We start from the raw sequence: 17,159 nt of genomic DNA, 5'->3' as shown, positions 1-17,159 counted from the left end.
CCCATCATGCTTCATAGTAGCAACTTCTAGCTCAGATCAGGTATCACAAAAAGCTATGATGTACTGCTGTTGCTTTGCACTGCTCAGTGGGACTAGTTTATGTCTGAAAAAAAGCTCAAACTTTCCTGCTTCTCCAACTTTCAGCCCTAGGTAGTCATGCTGGAGATGCACAATAGCTGAGCTCAGCCCATCACTAGCTCCAAAAGGGGATGCAGCTATAAAGTTCAGTGCAAATCACAGTTCACCTCAAGTACATTTTTATTAGTAAAACAAAAACAGGCAATAAACATTCTGAAGCAGGTCAAGTATTTGCATCCAAGGACTTCAGCAAGTGTGACAAATGTTGCCACCTCACGGACAGGTGCAGGGTTTGATTCAGCTCAGCGGTAGGAAGGGAAGAGGATCCCGGAGATGACTCATTCCTGCCCTTTCACATTCTCTTGAGGGGGGAAATGACAGCTTGGCCAGAAAGAGGCTTTTGTTGCTTTGACTCACCTGGAACTCATATATTTGGGTCCGAATCCAGACTCAGAAGCCCAGCCACACATCCACAACTGAAGAAAAAAGCTACACTTATTCTGGGGTATTTGACCATTTCCATTACCTGAGATCAAGGGGAGTATTTTTTTTCCTTTAAAATAGCCAGAATGGTCAACATAGCATGGTCTTGTACTGTCAGACAGTCAAGGGTCAGCATTTAAGAGTACAGTATCTGAGGAATACGCTGTGGAACCTTCAGTTTTCAAGAGGGAGACAAAAACCTTCAGATTCACGAAGAACAGGTCTCCACACTCTTTATCCAAAATAGTCCTTAAGTGGGCAGTAGTGGCAGTTAGGAATCCTCTACTTGTAAACTAGTCACAATTTATAACTGGAGTACATTTTCCACACAGATCAAGTTCATAGCCAGATATTCAATTTCAAATTAATGTTTATGTCTTCCTCTTACCTGTGTGCTGCAGTCAAAGATTTATGGTATGACAACACATTGATTATTCACTATTTTGTTTCTTCTAGGGCTCTGCTGCAGGGACACTCCATCACCTGTTGGATTTCTACCTTCCTGATAGAAAGGTAGCTGTGCTGTCCTTCCCTACAGACTAGGTACTGTTATAAAAACACACAACAGTGTGTTCAATCAAAACATTATAATTTGCACTCAGTAAAACCAGATGAGCTTAATAGGATTATCAAGTCTTAAAATAAAAATCGAACCTTTAAAGTTTGACATCTGGTTAGAATTGTAAGAGTCAATGATTTTTTTAAATAAAGAATCTCGGTAAAAAGTTAGCACAGCTCACAGCTATCATTTATGAATGGCCTGAAAAGAGACAGTATGCTGATAAATTGGGGAGTTTCCTATCATTGTGATCCTCCTGTAACAGTGTAACAGTCTGCCTACATATGACTGAAGAGAAAAGAGGATACCAGCTTGATTTTAAATATGTTCTTATGTTTATTGTATTTTGCTACTCTGCTCTGCTAAAATGGTGGCCTCGGGAAAAGCTGCTTTGGCAGGCAATTGAAAAGATTCCTGTGGAGAGGAAGTGAAAAGACTGGGCATACAAACAAGGGCTGCTGCCATGTTCAAAGCACTGGGGAGAGTTCATAGAGCAAAACGCAGTCCTAAGTAAATGGGTTTCAGGCAATTTCAGTGTTAAGATAACATCATTAAGAGTAGAACAGATTGTGCTCAAACCCTGCTGTTTATAATTAACACATTGCTTCCAAATACTCCAGGGTCCCTGGTAAATAGTCCTCCGCTCAGATCCACCTAGACCAATCAGAGTATTTTCATCAGATTCCATGCTGGGCCAGCACCTGTTTGGACAAATCCAAAAGAGCCAAAATAGTCGTCTTTCTGGCCAGCTAAGTAGAGAGATGAACACAGCTTGCCTTAGTCATTGTCACAGTGTCCATATGGCTGTGAAGCTTGTTTTCACAAGAAATCGTACAAGTACTTTATTATGTCGAAGTTCACGGTCCTATAAGCAAAAACACAGTATATCAGAACAATCATCTGAACAGTGCTAAGACTTTAACCTGTTTGGAGACAACACACGTGGGAGATTCTGCACAACCAAAATCAAGCAATATCTTCTCCCCTCCAAATGCAATCAAACATGAAAGACAATTTCTAATTTCTAATGTTATTTACAGCATCTATCTTTGAGTATTTAAAGTTTGTAAGATTTTTCAAAATTAATATAAGAAGCTTTCTAGAAAAAAGTGAAAGATTCCTAATCATTAAGCAGTAAAAATAAATTTAAATGAAAGTTGATATAAGTATATCTTCATCTGGTAAACATTATACTCTAGTTGGAGATGCAAAGCAGCAATCTTTTATGCTATTGAATGTTTTGTTCATCTTCCAAACCACCTGTTTTAGCATGTAATGCCTAACTCCTTCATCTGTACTCATTTGCAGTCTGCGTTCTTTCAGTCTTGACATTGGTTGACCCATGTTCATAGCTAAATTTGAAAAAACCAAGAATGCCACTCAATAGGATAGAAGATTTTAATGTATACTTTTGTACTTTGATGGCAGGCAGAATGAAATAGCAGTGGAATAAAACATATAATTATTATTTTTTTTGTCTCCAAATTCATTCTGCTGTACAATCTAACATTCAGACTTTAGGGTTTACTGTTTGAATAAATAACACAAATTACTGCATATAATGACAAGTATAAAATTAAAAGTTTTTTTAAAGTATTCAATGATGCAAAAAATAACTGCTCACAATGCTAAGTGAGATTAACTGGCTGAATGTCTTATTTGTTAGACTGCAATCATTTAATATTCTCTGTTCATGCATCATTTTGTAACCCACTTTTTAAAAAGTTTCTGTAAAATATCGTATCAGGCAGAGAAAAAGTTCAGAAATTCCTGAGATACACAGCAAGAAATACTGTGTTGTAGTCTACTTAATCCAGTGACAAAGTTAAAGGAAATTAACTGCCACTGTTAGAAGCATACTATGTTGTGTCACTCAGGAACAAGTGCTTTAGTTATAAGGCTTTCTGCAGAAACAACATCATACTCTCTAACACATGCAGACCTTATCAACTAAATTAAACACAATTACCCTGTCATAACAGCTAGGATCATTAGATATTATATTAAAAGATCCGTCCCGTTCAACAAACATTAAGGGATTCCTACTTCAGAAAATTGTTGAGCTTACATCTGAAATTCTTTAAACAGAAATTTAAAGTTTCTAGTAAAGAAATATCTAACCTTATCTTCAACCAAAAGTGTAAACAGTATGTCATAGAAAGCAAGGGAATACCTCTGCAGAGGTTGAATATATGCCATAAAACAGAGCTAGACCTGAAGTTCTGTGGTATTAAACAGAGTGACTGTGGATGGGCAGCAGTTACCACACTAAAACATCCCAGGAAGAGACAAGAGCATACTACATTTTTCCGCAAAACAAATATAGTTTTTGCTTTAAAAAAATGCACACTTCATTTTTGCTTAGAAAAAGATAAAGGAAAATCAAATACAAGCTGAACATCTTGAATGGGGTGCTGTGGAGAAGGGGAGAGAGTGCATACTTTTCTGTCCTGCTTTTTGCACCCTTCAGCTTTTCATTAGGAACTATGCTAGGCAGCAAGGTGAGATGGTAACAAGGATGAGGTATCTTAAGATTTCAGTGACTGAATTTTAGCACTAGTACAATAACGGATAAGAAGAAAATCAGAAGATGGTCTGCTTAATTGAGATGTATTTTGGTTGAAAGGGCAAAGTAGATCCTTTTCCTCTGCAATAAATATTCCTTTCCCACACCTGGGTAAAAACTACAGGCAGCTGCAATGTTATAGCACAGCTAGAAAATGAAACTTCTTAAAGCACAAAAGATCACAGATTCACCCTTCAGCTGGCCCCATCTAGCCCAGAGGAAACCCACTTATCATGGGTTCATGAAACTTTGTATCTTACCTATCGATTGTCCTTCTTTAAGATGCAACAAAGAGAAGAATCTAAATAAAAAGAAACTAAATAAAATTTTCTTGGAAAAGAAAATAAATAAAAAAAAGCATAACAAAGGAACAAAGCAAGAAAAAAAGGAGAACAAGAGGAAACAGAAAAGAACCACAGGCCAACTTTAAAATCTGTCAAGTCACTCAATTATTCTATCCATGCAGCACATAAGGACTTCCAAACTATTTGGAAAGAACAGAATCATTTCCTTCTTCACAACATGTAGAATAATACCGTAGACATGACATACATATGTACATCTGACTTAAAGGAAGGCAAGCCAAAGCATTATACTGTGCATTAAGTTTTGAAGTGACAGTGTCTGACAGCTACTTTTTCTGGTAAGCATGACCTGCATAGCACAAGTTTTGGTCCTGTGTTCTGGCCATCTCTAACTTTTGGCAGCTTCCACGGGAGTCAGTGAAACTTCTAAGAGTGTTAAAGTTGCAGGGGGAGGGATGTCATTTCAAGTACCTTCATTCAATTTAAGGAAGGACCCTCGAAGTCAGTACAGGGTTTATGAACTGGTCTCTGTATTCACAATAAGAGTTAGAGCAGAGACAAGAGCATGGCGGTGTCTGAACACACAGTGATCGATGTGGCTAAGCAGATGGCCCTCTGTGTTTGGTACCAGTGAGAGCTTTTCAGGGCATCATGTGACTGTAGACTGTAGACATGTGACTTTATTGCTGGGAACAGCAAATTGAGATAGTGAAGCACTGGAGGTCATGGCAGTATGGTCCGGCAAGGCCTGAATCAGAGCAAGTTTCATTCTATGCCCTGTGCAATTGCAAATTGAAATTAAGTGCATCTGTGGGGTTTACTGACAAGTCTGTTGGACATTTAATAGGTCAGGAGAGCCACTGGTGCACCGAGGCTTTGCAATACAGTTTACAAGGCAGGTTGCTCTGAAGTCCACTGTTACAGAGAAGGGCTGGCCTTTTAAATGTTTCTCCTTCTCTTAGCAACATGTCATTTCTGGTCTCTGTTCTGGCTACGTACTCTTTTTCCAAGAGTTGCTAATAGGTTGGCTGTTGCAACAGGTGTGAGATATTGCTGTTTTCATTTCATAAAAACAAGACAAGGCTCTGATTGTTGCCTAGGTATTACATGCATTTCCATCTGTACTTCATAATCATCTCTCCTGATGAATCTGTAACCATCCTCAGACTCTAAAACCAAAGGCTCTTAATGAAATAAATGAATTTTGTGGATATCTACATTAATTTATTGGATTAATTTTCATCAACTACAGATCACACAAGAACAGCTACATGAAAGAATTCTTATAACTGATATTGTTTACATAGTGTATTTACAACAAACACTGTGTATAGAAATAAATATCAGTTCAGATTAAGATACTATAATGTGCCTTTTGGTAATGAAAATGATTAACATTTAGGAGCAGTATTTTCACATTAAGTCCTTGACCTTCATTAAGTACAAAGAGAGTATGTAACCGTATCACATTAAAATAGTTCTTTGGCCTAGCTATGCCACTAAGATTAGTCCAATCCTGTTCTGAAAAAAATTTCTCTCTCAATAATCCACTAAATTCATTCGCTAAATAGGAGGCTGGTGTTTTGTTGATGTTATAATTCCCCCTGAAGCAATAGAAAGCAATGAATTAGTTTTGGTGAAACCAAATAAAAAAAAGAGAGTGGTTTGCTCAGGAAATTTTTCTCTTGCTTAAATGATTATTTGAATCTGATTACATATTTCTGATTTATTCTTTTCCATTCTTTTCTTAACTCCTCAGAGGATACTATTTGCATTTTCTTGTGCTTTATACTCAAATCCTGCAGGCTTCTCTTCCGGCAAACTTTCCACATTGTGATCTGAGAGAACTGTATCAATTCCCTGCCCATCCCAAAAAGAGGAGAAAACCTTATGCATAAGGACCATCCAATGAAATTCTCAATTAACAAGTATTTCTTGATCTCAGAGAAATGCTTGGACACAATTATGTGACAAATTAGAAATAATAAGTAGAAATTTAGAATGTTAATGGACTGCTACTGAAAGCCTTTGGGGTTTTGTTTTATATTTGAAACTAACAAAACTAAATTAAAAGAGATTGCATGCCAATATTTCTATTATGCAAGTATTTTCTCTATTGCTCTTCCAGGTAAGTCCAACTCAGTACTTAAAGATTTCCCTATGTTGTAACTTGAACTGAATATAACTTAAAGCATTTATTGCTTGGAAACCTAATCAATTTTTGAGTTACTTTAGGAAAGTGCTAATAAATGAGCTAGCCTCAGTGTCTCACACAGCAAGAGACCTTCCCAGGAAATTTTGTAAAGCTCTCTATGATACAAAAATAAAAATTATAGCTATAAAGTTTGAGCCACTTCTGCCAAACAAAAGCTCTTCCCCTAAAAGAAAGCAACTTTGTAAGTAAAAGAAAGGAAGTAAACAAAACCCAAACAAGTATGAGGAATATTCACAATATCTAATTAGTGATATACTAAAGTATGACGAATTATAGCCAGATAATCATATCAAAGTAAATTCAAGAGTGGACAGAAAAGCTTCATTCACCACATTTCAAAGTTAAAATAACAATTAAAGGACAATGCTTATGCCACTATATTACCACTTACCACACAAGTTTGATTTAGGTAAAGTACATAAACAGAAAAAAAAAAGTTTTTCAAAGCTTTAGCATTTCACACCGTCTACAGATAGTTACCACAACATTAACATCAAGGACACAAACTTTCACTATCGCATTTCTGTACGAAGAATAAAATGTAGGGTGTCAGAGCTGGAAGGGATCTCCCGAGGTCTCTGAAATCACAGGCAACCATACCCTATATAAACCCCTTCATAGACTGATCAAATGAAATTTGATCAAAACCTGTTTGAACTTGGCGAAGGGCTACACATTCTCATTCCTCACTCCTTCATGCTAGCAGTTTCATTACAGCACACGCCTCCTCATTAAAACAAGTACAGAAAAGAGTAAGGGTAGTTCCATGTTTCTAAATGACTAGAACAGAGATGGAAAAACTTCACAGACACTTTTTATGACATAGGACACTTGAATGTCTTTGTCTTGATTCCTCAGAAAGATATTTCTTTAGTTTATCTTGCCATTTTAAAATTGTAAGCTCTTGAAGACAAGGATTCTTTTATTTGCTTGTACAGATAATAACACAATGAAGACCTATTTTGGAAAGATCTCACCGAACTACTGGAATATACACAAATAAGCAATTCGTTTTTCAGTAGCCTTTTCTCCATTCTTAGAAAGTGTCTATCGATTCCTGTTGTGGCCTGCAGAGAGCCAATAAAAAGACTAAGCAAATACTGCTTTTGAAATCTCATTCAAGTCAGCGCATAAAACACTAAACAGTGTCTACCAGGCTCACCTTGCAATAGCTCTGATGAAGTCCAGAGATACAGTACATTTGTATCTGGGTCCATCAAGCTGGTCATTATGGCCAACCAAGGATAACAGCTGGAGTGTCACAAGTGAGGTGATCTATGAACAAGAGACATGAGTAACATTAGACATTTTTGGAATGTGATTAGCAATAGCCAATTACTTCTTTTCCCCACTTGTCATCAACATATCTTTCCCAAATCACCATATGGCCATATTTCTTCAGAAAACCACTCATACTTTCTCACTGATTTTCATGCAGTTCTGCAGCAAGCAGAACCAGAAATATATATATATTTACACCATTACATCTGCAGCACAGGCAGTGACACACATAGGCTTTACCCTTTCAATCAAGGGTTATCCTGGAGTTCTGATCAGAGAAAAGCTGGGAGGGGGGTAATAGCATGAGTTGAACATTTTCCATATCTCTGCTTGACAGCTAGAACAGAGGAGTCTCTTTCCTTTAAATCTGAAGATCTCTTCTTGAATTTGTTCCATTCAAAGTTGGATACTCTTGTGCCAACTCATATGCATTTTAAACAGATGGATAGAATCACTCTACTCAGCTAAAGAGACTTTCGAGGTTGGAAGGTTGGATAGCAAAAGGCCTGAAGATTGTGTGCATAAAAAGAGCAGGGTCTGAAAGGAGAGAAATTTGCCTACATACACATGCAGTGTCTTGACAGAGCCATTTTACCAGTATAGCAATGTACAAGAGTATTTTTCACCACCTTCTTTCCACCAAATGACGACTGTGGTATCACCAAAGTGCAGTCATGGGATGTCAGCATTAAATGCAACCAGTCTGTTCTCTCTCAGTTAGAAGAAATAGTGTAGATTCTTTTGTCTCCCTACCTTCACTCAGCCCCAGGGGAAGGAAAGAAGGAAAAGCGGAGGAGAAGAGACATTTTCCCTTGCTTGTGCTACAGTTGCTGACAATTCAGTGTAACAAGGTTACATTCTATAAAGTACTGATTCTATAAAGCATTTGACCACAGTCCTACTTTCGAAAAACAGCCAGCTATGACTTAGCTCTATGTAATGATACTTATATAGAGAGAAATTTCTGAAGAATAAATAGATCAGGAAAGACAGCATCAATTCAAACCTTCAGGAATGCATGTTACTATAAAGCAGCAGCAAGTTCTTATCAGCATTAAAAAAAAAATACACCTATCTCAGTTATAACTCTACTCTTTTGCTGAAAGTGAACTTCATCCATACCTTGCAGGAAGTAAGAATACTTATTAAAGTGTTTCCTTAAGTAGACATACTATAAAAAGACACCTACCTATGGAACAAAAAAGTTATGATTGCCAAGAATGGGGCAATTTTTATAAAAGCCTGTGCTTAACTTTCTTTTGTATGGCATTAGACAACAAAAGTTCTGCAAAGCCTGTGGAGTTTGGTTATGGAATATTGGCCTACCTGTGCTGACAAAGACAAATACTGTGTAAATAATTCAGGTCTCTAAATTACATTAAAAGTAGCAGATCATTTACAAATGTTTAGCATTGACAGCATTTAAGAAAACCAAACTCAGCGTATGGTAAATTACTCAAAATCCAGTTCAGGAATTACTTTGAACAACCATCATTGACTTGAAACCAACCTCAAATTTCCTAGGTGTTTGGTATTTTTTTTTAGTACTTATAAGTTAGAGAGCACATTTTTCCACATTCTTCATTCAACGAATGTCTTCGTTCAATCAATGAAGAAGCACAATGGTGGAATCTGTTATTACAACTTCTATTTTACACCCCAGTGCGCTATTATTGGCTAATCATTTCTGCAATATATGCTTGCAGCTGGCCTTACATTCAGAAATTACCAATGAAAGCAGGTTATGTCCCACCGAAGGAATGGCATGAGGCTCATAAAAAGCTTCCAATGAGCACACCAAAAGCCGAGATAGCTTGGAGCCAGACCCATCTAAATTTTATATGGGATGCAAAAGTGACCTTGCTGCTACATTACAAATGTTCCAGCTCTCCTTTAACAACAAATAGTAACCATTGTTTTTCCAGCTCTCACTAAATGCTGTAAAGGGAACATAAGGTCAGCAGTGTAAAATTGCTTACTAAAGGCTGACTCTACAAATCTGAAATAGTGTCACACTAGATGCTATGTGTCATTAATGTTTTAGGATCAATACGTTACAAAACATATGAAGGTTTTGATCTTCAGTTAAGAGTAAAACAATTATTTACTTAGCAAACTGCAACCCTTCACTCATTTCTTTCACAAATGCTCTATTTAATTAGCTTAATAAAAATGTCATTCCAGCTAAATGAGTGCTTAAACAGTGAACCCTGGTACTGAGATTGCTTAAGAAAGCGACAGATAGAACTGCCATTTTCCATTCATGCAGGTTAAGAACTGGTTTTATTTCCAAAGAGCCCCAACAGAGACAAAGAGAAAGAATACATATCTAAGTGGAGTAAATAGTGACCAGCTCCGCTATGGACAGCCTACATGTTAGCTGCTAAAATACAGCTTACACATTAGATGGTAAAGTACCTAACTTCTGAGTCTTTGGAGTGAGATTCCAAACCTAGTTACAGACATCTGTCCTATACCTGGAGAAAGGCAGGGATCTCAGAAGGGTAAATCCAAAATCCTGCAGCAGGCAGCAGTCTAGAGCTTCGTTTGCATTGTTGCTTCACCAGGTTCAGGAAGAATCAAAACCAGCAAGCAAGTTCTGCCACTCCAAAGCAATAAGTTCTTGTTTTTTTCTACTTCATACAAACACAGCAGGACTCTTCTTCTGATGGGTCAGCCACAGGATTGGGTGACACAGTTTGTGCAGTAAGCTGATTTATCAAAAGAAAAGATTCAGTTTCCCTAGACCTGGAATTATTAACAAGTTCCTGAAATATTTTGTGCTGAATCTATCTTTTTAGACCAGATTCATAAGAAGAAGAGGTTGTCTCATCCTTCTTCAGCATAATAGCCAAATGGTTAAAAAGCCTTGTAGGACATAGATGGTTCAATTCCCTCTAGACACACAGGATTCGAGCACTTCTTAGCTGAATGTCTAACAATGAGCTGGGGTAGGAAAGGAAGGAAGAAAAAAGCTGTGGGAAATCTGCCTACTGGAGCTGATCTGTTTGATATAAAATTGCACTCATGTAACAGTCTCTCTCTGTGCCTGTGCACTCACCTAGTAAGCAGGATACAGTGGAATGAACTGGGTTTTGGACATTTATTTGTAAGCAAAATAAAAAAAGCCCCCATTATCATTTTCATGTTCTGCTAATTCTTAAGGTCCAAGTGCTGCTCATAATTTAAGCACTTGAAGTTTTACTGCTTCAGTAGTTCAGGTGATATAATCATCTTGGGAGATGATGTCTTCTTAACTGAAGATATAACAAAAGTTTGAATCACATTTGGGAAAATACAAATGCAATGTCAAACCAATTGCACTTGGCAAGAAAAGTAGTTTTCAAAGTTCTTTTTTTTTTTTTTTAAAATACCATGGACTACAGTGGTTGTATTTCATTGTCACAGAAGCTTGGAAAAAATATCTAGCAAGAACAGACTAGAAATTAGCCAGAAAAACTGTGTGGCTGACATTAAAAAAAAAAAAAAAAGAGAGAGAGAGAGAGAAAGCATATTTATTGAGAATCTTCTGAACAAAATAAATTACAGTTGGAAGAAATATTCTACAACTATTTATGAAATAAAAATTAATGTGGTAATAATTTAATCTTATTTAAAGAAAAAAGGGCCAGAACATCAGCAAAAGTTAATGATAAGCAAATGGAATTTTCTGCAGGAATAATGAGAAGGTCTGAAGAAAAACTACTGATCTGAAAGACATGAAGGAACAGGGGTCATTGATATGTTTAAAAATCAATCAGGACTGATCTTTCTTTGAAATATATTTGTGTGAGAAAGCTACTGCTAAAAGCCAGGTGCGAATAATCATAAAAGCGTGGCTGACAGCAGTAGCCAGGAGGAAAGGACCTTTCGGATTGCTCCCGAAGACTCGTTGGTCAAGGACAGACATCTAACCCTCTGGAAAAAAACATAGCAACCCACAAGCCATCTTCGAAGGCCGCATTTTTCCTATCAGACTGAGCTAGCAGATGGGCCTAGCATCATTCCCCGAACAGGGACAAAGCTGGCTTTGTGGGCACGCCGGCTGCGGGGAGAGCGCGGAAGTGCAGAAGCGAGAGCTGCCCCTGCACCAGGCTGGGCTCTCGCCAGCCGTGCAGCGATGGGCTGGCAAACATCTGCAGAGGTGGATGGCATCAGCAGAAGTCAGACCAGGGATGCAGAGAAACACATTTAGTTTGGGTAAGCAATGATTAACTATCACAGGGAAAGAGTTTGCACAAATTATGAAGGAAAGGGGCCATACGCACCTTTGAACTGTGTGGCCCATACTCAAATCCATCAGATAAAACTACAAGGAGAAATGATGCTGGCTGTTAGAGAAAAAACCTGTTTCCTCAGAAATGTGATGCAAGTCCCAGTGGACATTTTAAACTGGACTAGACAAAATACAAATAAAAGACACAAGCAGGAACAATCTTGAGCTGGCAGAGATGTACTAGATGGTCTGTGAGGTATTTTGCATCTCCACAGCCTATAATTTTCAATTATCTTGCCCAAAAGGTAATGTTAACTGTTACTCTAAAGTCTGGCTTACTTTCAACCACAGCTTGAACCTGTTTCATGATTCTGAACCTCAAACATATGAGGATGCTACAAATTTTCATTATTCCAGTTATAATATACTAGACAATGCTGCTATATTCTTTCACAGTCATATTAAAATTCGTATGTACCCTAGTGTTTTGCAGCACCATCACACAGCTCTTTTAAAGCAAAAATGCAACCCACTGCACTTGTTCAAAACCCACTGCTGCTGGTAGTTAAATTCATACAGATGTTAAAACCACTGCTATGCAACCAAAGACAGTTTGAAAAACAGATGACATTTAGAAAACACATTTCAGTCAAAATGACTGCAGAAGTAGTCTCCTGGAGTTAAATTCAATGACCCTAGTACAAATTATGTGAGGATAAAAAAATCTGCTCAAAATTATTTCAGTCAAAATTTTATCTAGAGTATGCTCAGTATGTCAGCCTTGTTAAAAAAGCTCACAAATAGAAAGTTAACAATAAAACATTACAATTACATATATTTAAGCCAACAATTGATCAAAACAGTTAAAAAACTTAAAAATAAACTAACATTTTTCTGTATACTCAGATTTAACAATTGATTTTTGATTCTGAATTATGTTCTGTGTAAGGTTTTTCATGCAGGCAAAAAATACAGCAGACAGGACTGCATCTGATAAGGACCTAATGTTTTATCAGATCTTACTGTTGGGAACTTATTGCAGCATCCCCTTTTCGGAAACATTTTTTAATATTTGGTCAAATTTTCCATCTGCTAGTTGCATTCCAATATTTCTAAGTATATCACACTCTTGCCATTTTCTACATCCCTCCAAACTGCTCTTTACTATATGCTTCAGCTATCTTTTTCTCAGCTTGAATTAATCCAGCTCTTTTTTAACTATCTTCTGAATGCAGTCAAGATGTTTTTGACATTAACACAGCCACAAACAGAAAAAGGTATTCCAGACACAATCCTACTGGTGCTACATAGACAAATTCTCTGACCTTACTTTGGTAACACATATATAGGTTGCTACACAGGATGCTTCAGTGCATGGCAAATGTACTTGCTAACTCCTGCGGTAGGTACAAAGACAGCCAAACCTTCCTCCTCTTTCTCATGGTTCTGAAGGATGATCCTTCTGTTTTTAGAATACTTTTTTATTCATCCTAAGTATACAACCTTGAATTTCACACAGTTAAGTCTATTTCATTTGCATCACATTCACCACCTTTAAAGTCATTCTTGTACATCTTCATAGCAGAGAAGTTTATTAATCCCAAGGCATACAATCTTGAATTTTACACTACTAAACCCTTTCTATTTCTACTGTTTGGATCATAAAGGTCATTCTTGTATGGTACTTTCCCACCATATAATCAGCGTTTACCACCTTTGTCTCCTTCTACTCCCTCTTACTTTTGGTGTTCCATTTACTACATAACATTTCAAGAAAAAAAAAAAGTGTTGCCCATTTCATAGACTTGAATCTTTTGCTTTTTCCCTTTTCCCCCTCCCTCCCTGTTGCAAATCATCCTACCCTTTAATGTCCTTCAGGCCACAGAACACCTTTCTGCATATTAGAGGCTGCCTATTTTCAGTACTTCTTTCTGCGGCTGGCTTCCTTGCTAGCTCTTCTCTTCAATCTCAAGTGAAGCAAATATATTTTCTTCCCCCAAGTAGACACTTCCTCACCTTGCCCTAATATTCATACTCTTCTTAGAATCAGCTCTCTTCAGTTAGCAGTCTGGCTTCTAGGTCTTCTTGTTCAGTGACTACCTGCAAATCTCAAGTTCTCTATGTAGCATCCTTTCATCTCTTCTCTATAATATTCCTTCCTGTACTTTCTCATTAGCTCTAGTCTCCACATCTTCTCTTCCACAAACTAACATTTTCAAACAATTTCTGAAAATGGAGTGAATGGAAAGGCTAATAGGAACAGTGAAACAAGAGCCAGGAAACTTTATATGAGACTAAAAAGGACAAGTTAAAAAAACAAACAAAAACCAGAAGGAGGCATTTTTTCACCAGATTTGTAGTAGATCTGTGACACTCTTTGCCACTGAAAATTGGGTGAGCTAAAGGTTTTTGAAGATTTAAGAAAGCAACTGACGCATTCATGGAAGGAAATACAATCACAGGTTAACAAAGAACATCAACTCTGGGCCAAGCACTTGAGCCACAGACAGCAAGAAGCTGTAACGTATCCCAGACAGAATTTATTCTACACTTGCCCTGTTCTTTTCTTTTTCCCTATGTGTCTGATATTAGTCACTGTAAGAAGTAAAACAATGGGATAAAAATACTTTTGGTTGAACCTAGTATGGCTATTTTAATGCATTCACCAAAGGCTAAACATATCATCTGCACCTTCTACATCCTATCATTTTGTGTTTCCCCTTCACCCTTCTCTTGGGTCTTTACAATGGCTTTCTCACCATCAAGTATTGCATTCTCTTCATAGTCTACAATCTTGAAAAAAAGACGGATAATGAAAATCCAGTTTCTTCCAGCTATCTTCTGGAAAATTTTTGTTGGTAGCAGGTATCTTAAAAGCTTTCACATAGATTAGCCCTGCCCAATTATTATTACAATAACAGAACTTCTAAAAAGTAGTTCAATAGTTGGTATATTTCAGAACTATACTTAAATGACTCTTTCGGTTATAAATGAATTTGCTTTCTCTTCAGGATTTTTATTCACTGGGAAAAAGCCCCTTTTTCCTCTTAGCACATTTATTTTAGCATTAGCTCAATTTGCACAAGGAGAAGGAGGAATCTAAAAAGCAATTCACAATACTCTGCCTCAGTCTGCTTGTCAATTAAACGAAGGATAAAATCTCTACGGAGTGATACCAGGATAAATCACTATTTCTGAGTCAGTTTCTTCACTATGAAGATCAATTAAAGTACTTTAAGATCTACCCTAAAAAGCATGCTAGAAATTTGTTTAACATGGTATTTTGTGAGAGGATCAAATTATTCCCGTACTTGAGGGTATATTTAGAAATCTTGTCAGAAATTTATAAGACTCCTGGAACTGATAATGGGGGAGTTTGTTTTGATTCTCCAAAACATACAAAACCAAGGATCCCGTGTGCTTGAAATCTGTTGGTGGTGCCTGCATCTTAGTTATTTCATAACTACCTGGGAGAGGCACTCCTAAGTACAAGGAGCGCAGATATGAACTGTAGGCAGATAATTCACAAGTGCTCCCCTTTCTATTACATAGTTTAAAAGCAGAGCAACCAAAGATGATAACAGATGGTCAAAGAAACACTTGGGGAATGATGTTTACAGTTATATTGATTCCTTAAGTCAGGTAGTTTCATAAAGCAGACACCAGACAAAAGCTGGCTATTTTTCAAGACATAGGCAGTACCTAGCCAAAAGAAGTATTCTTTTTTCAAAAGACACATTTCTGCATCGGAGGCCTCAAGCTCCAGGTGGCTTTTCAGAAGCCAAGAACGGTGACACAAAGATTGTTTTCTTGAAGTGAACCTTTATATGAAAAAAACAGGTATTATGCAATGGACTATGCATATAACCTTAAATCCCCAAATCTACAAAAATCTTCACCCGTATAACATTTCTGTCCCACAATGGCAGCATTCCTAGATATTACAAGAGAAGTACAAAATCAAACCAGAAAAAAGTAACCTTAAATGTATATATTAATATATATTGAACCTTAATTATAGGACTTGATATTCACATTTGCACAAGGCCTCTAAATATCAGTAAAATATAAAACTGTAAATAATGATCTAAGTTACTACCCTCCTATTGCTATATAAACAAATGAGTTTTTTTGTTTGTAAATATAATTTTGCATTCACAAATAATTAAAGCAATTAGGATTTTTAACCTGTCCTGAGGACAAAAATCTGCACTGTGTATATGCCATGAACAGAATTAACGAAACTGAAGGATATTTCTCAGAATCGGATGTTTGGGAGTATCTTCCAAGACCAAATTACCTTGTTTTCTCCAATAAGGAAAAATATTTTCAATATGTGTGTTAACTGCAGTCTATTTTTGGATGATTATGATAATTAAGTGTTGAAAGAATATTGATCCAAAGCTTGTATAAAGAAACAAGATATTAAGAATTTTTAATTAAAACAACCGCCCCAGGAGGATTTGACCTAAATACTTCTGAAATATAAAAAACAGACATACTATCCACAAGACTAGACAAATGATAACATACATGGTAGTCTGATTGGGAGTTGGCTCTGAAAAATGACTGTTAAATCAAATCAAATAGGCTGTTTTAAAGTAAAGATATTTTTCCTTGAGTGTTCTTCATCTTAAAATCTCCTGCAATTTAAGACAGATTCTTTCTAGTATATGGTCCATCACTAATAAAATTTCCATAGCATGCAAGATGCACTCAAATATAATGTGCAAAAAATCATCATCTTTAAAGATGGTCCATAGTAACATGCTGCAACCCCACTTTTCAAGAGAAGCACTGCAAAAGACAGAAATCAACCCTATAGTTGTTGTGACTACATAAAAATGTGCACATTTTCATGGTTCTGTAATAAGAATAAATAGCAACAGAAATAAAAATAGAAACAACTCACATCACTGAAGTACATCAGTACGAAACAAAGATCCCTCCTGACCCAGTATGCTGCCTCTTGAAAAGATCAGCAAGGGATGCTTAGGAAAAAGTATAAGAAGAGTGTAAGTATAGAGAAATCCTTTCCCTGGTATAACTCCTAGCTTCTAGTAATCTGCATTTGAGAGATCTAAGTACAGGTATGAAATTGTTCACACACATGGACCTGACCTGTTGAAATACGACATTCCAAGTTGCTTTCATATCATAAAAATGGATCTAAAAAGACTGTTGAACTCTGAAGTTAATGCACCTGATCAAGGAATCGAAGTTTATTACAAGGTTGCATGCAAATACTGAGAAATTAGAAATGATGGTACTGCCTAGCTCACAGCAAGATCTGCATATGCAGTATTGAATCACACTCGGTTTTATGCCCTGAAACAAGGAAGATGTGAAAGAACTCTCCTGATTTAAGAGAGATACTTTCATATAAGTACGACCCTACTTAAAATTCAATTTCATATCTGGCGTTAGATCCTGGACTGACAAAAAGCTAAAAACAA

The 17,159-nt window shown here is 36.8% G+C and overlaps 1 protein-coding gene across 7 annotated transcripts in view; it reads right to left on the bottom strand.

The window, feature by feature from the left end:
• Nucleotides 1-240: 240 nt before the first annotated feature.
• ORC5 (origin recognition complex subunit 5) overlaps nucleotides 241-17,159 on the bottom strand; it is a 77,761-nt gene continuing 60,842 nt past the window's right edge. For 3 of the 7 annotated variants that reach the window (XM_026058996.1, XM_026059000.1, XM_026058997.1), the window contains exons 14-16: nucleotides 7,369-7,481; nucleotides 3,947-3,987; nucleotides 1,899-1,985 (exon numbers count right to left, since the gene is read on the bottom strand). In XM_026058996.1, coding sequence (XP_025914781.1) covers nucleotides 1,978-1,985; nucleotides 3,947-3,987; nucleotides 7,369-7,481 — 162 coding nt within the window. In that variant the 3' untranslated portion in view covers nucleotides 1,899-1,977. Of the gene's footprint in view, nucleotides 1,986-3,946; nucleotides 3,988-4,054; nucleotides 7,274-7,368; nucleotides 7,482-11,755; nucleotides 11,797-15,058; nucleotides 15,525-16,615; nucleotides 16,695-17,159 lie in introns of those variants that run through there. The other 4 variants (XR_003252369.1, XM_026059001.1, XM_026059002.1 and 1 more) reach the window with 4 other exon arrangements.

This window comes from Apteryx rowi, unplaced genomic scaffold (assembly GCF_003343035.1).
Source record: "Apteryx rowi isolate R43461 unplaced genomic scaffold, aptRow1 scaffold_151, whole genome shotgun sequence".
NCBI lineage: Eukaryota > Metazoa > Chordata > Aves > Apterygiformes > Apterygidae > Apteryx > Apteryx rowi.
Note: the sequence above shows the minus strand (reverse complement) of the source record. Positions and strands in the feature narration are given on the sequence as shown.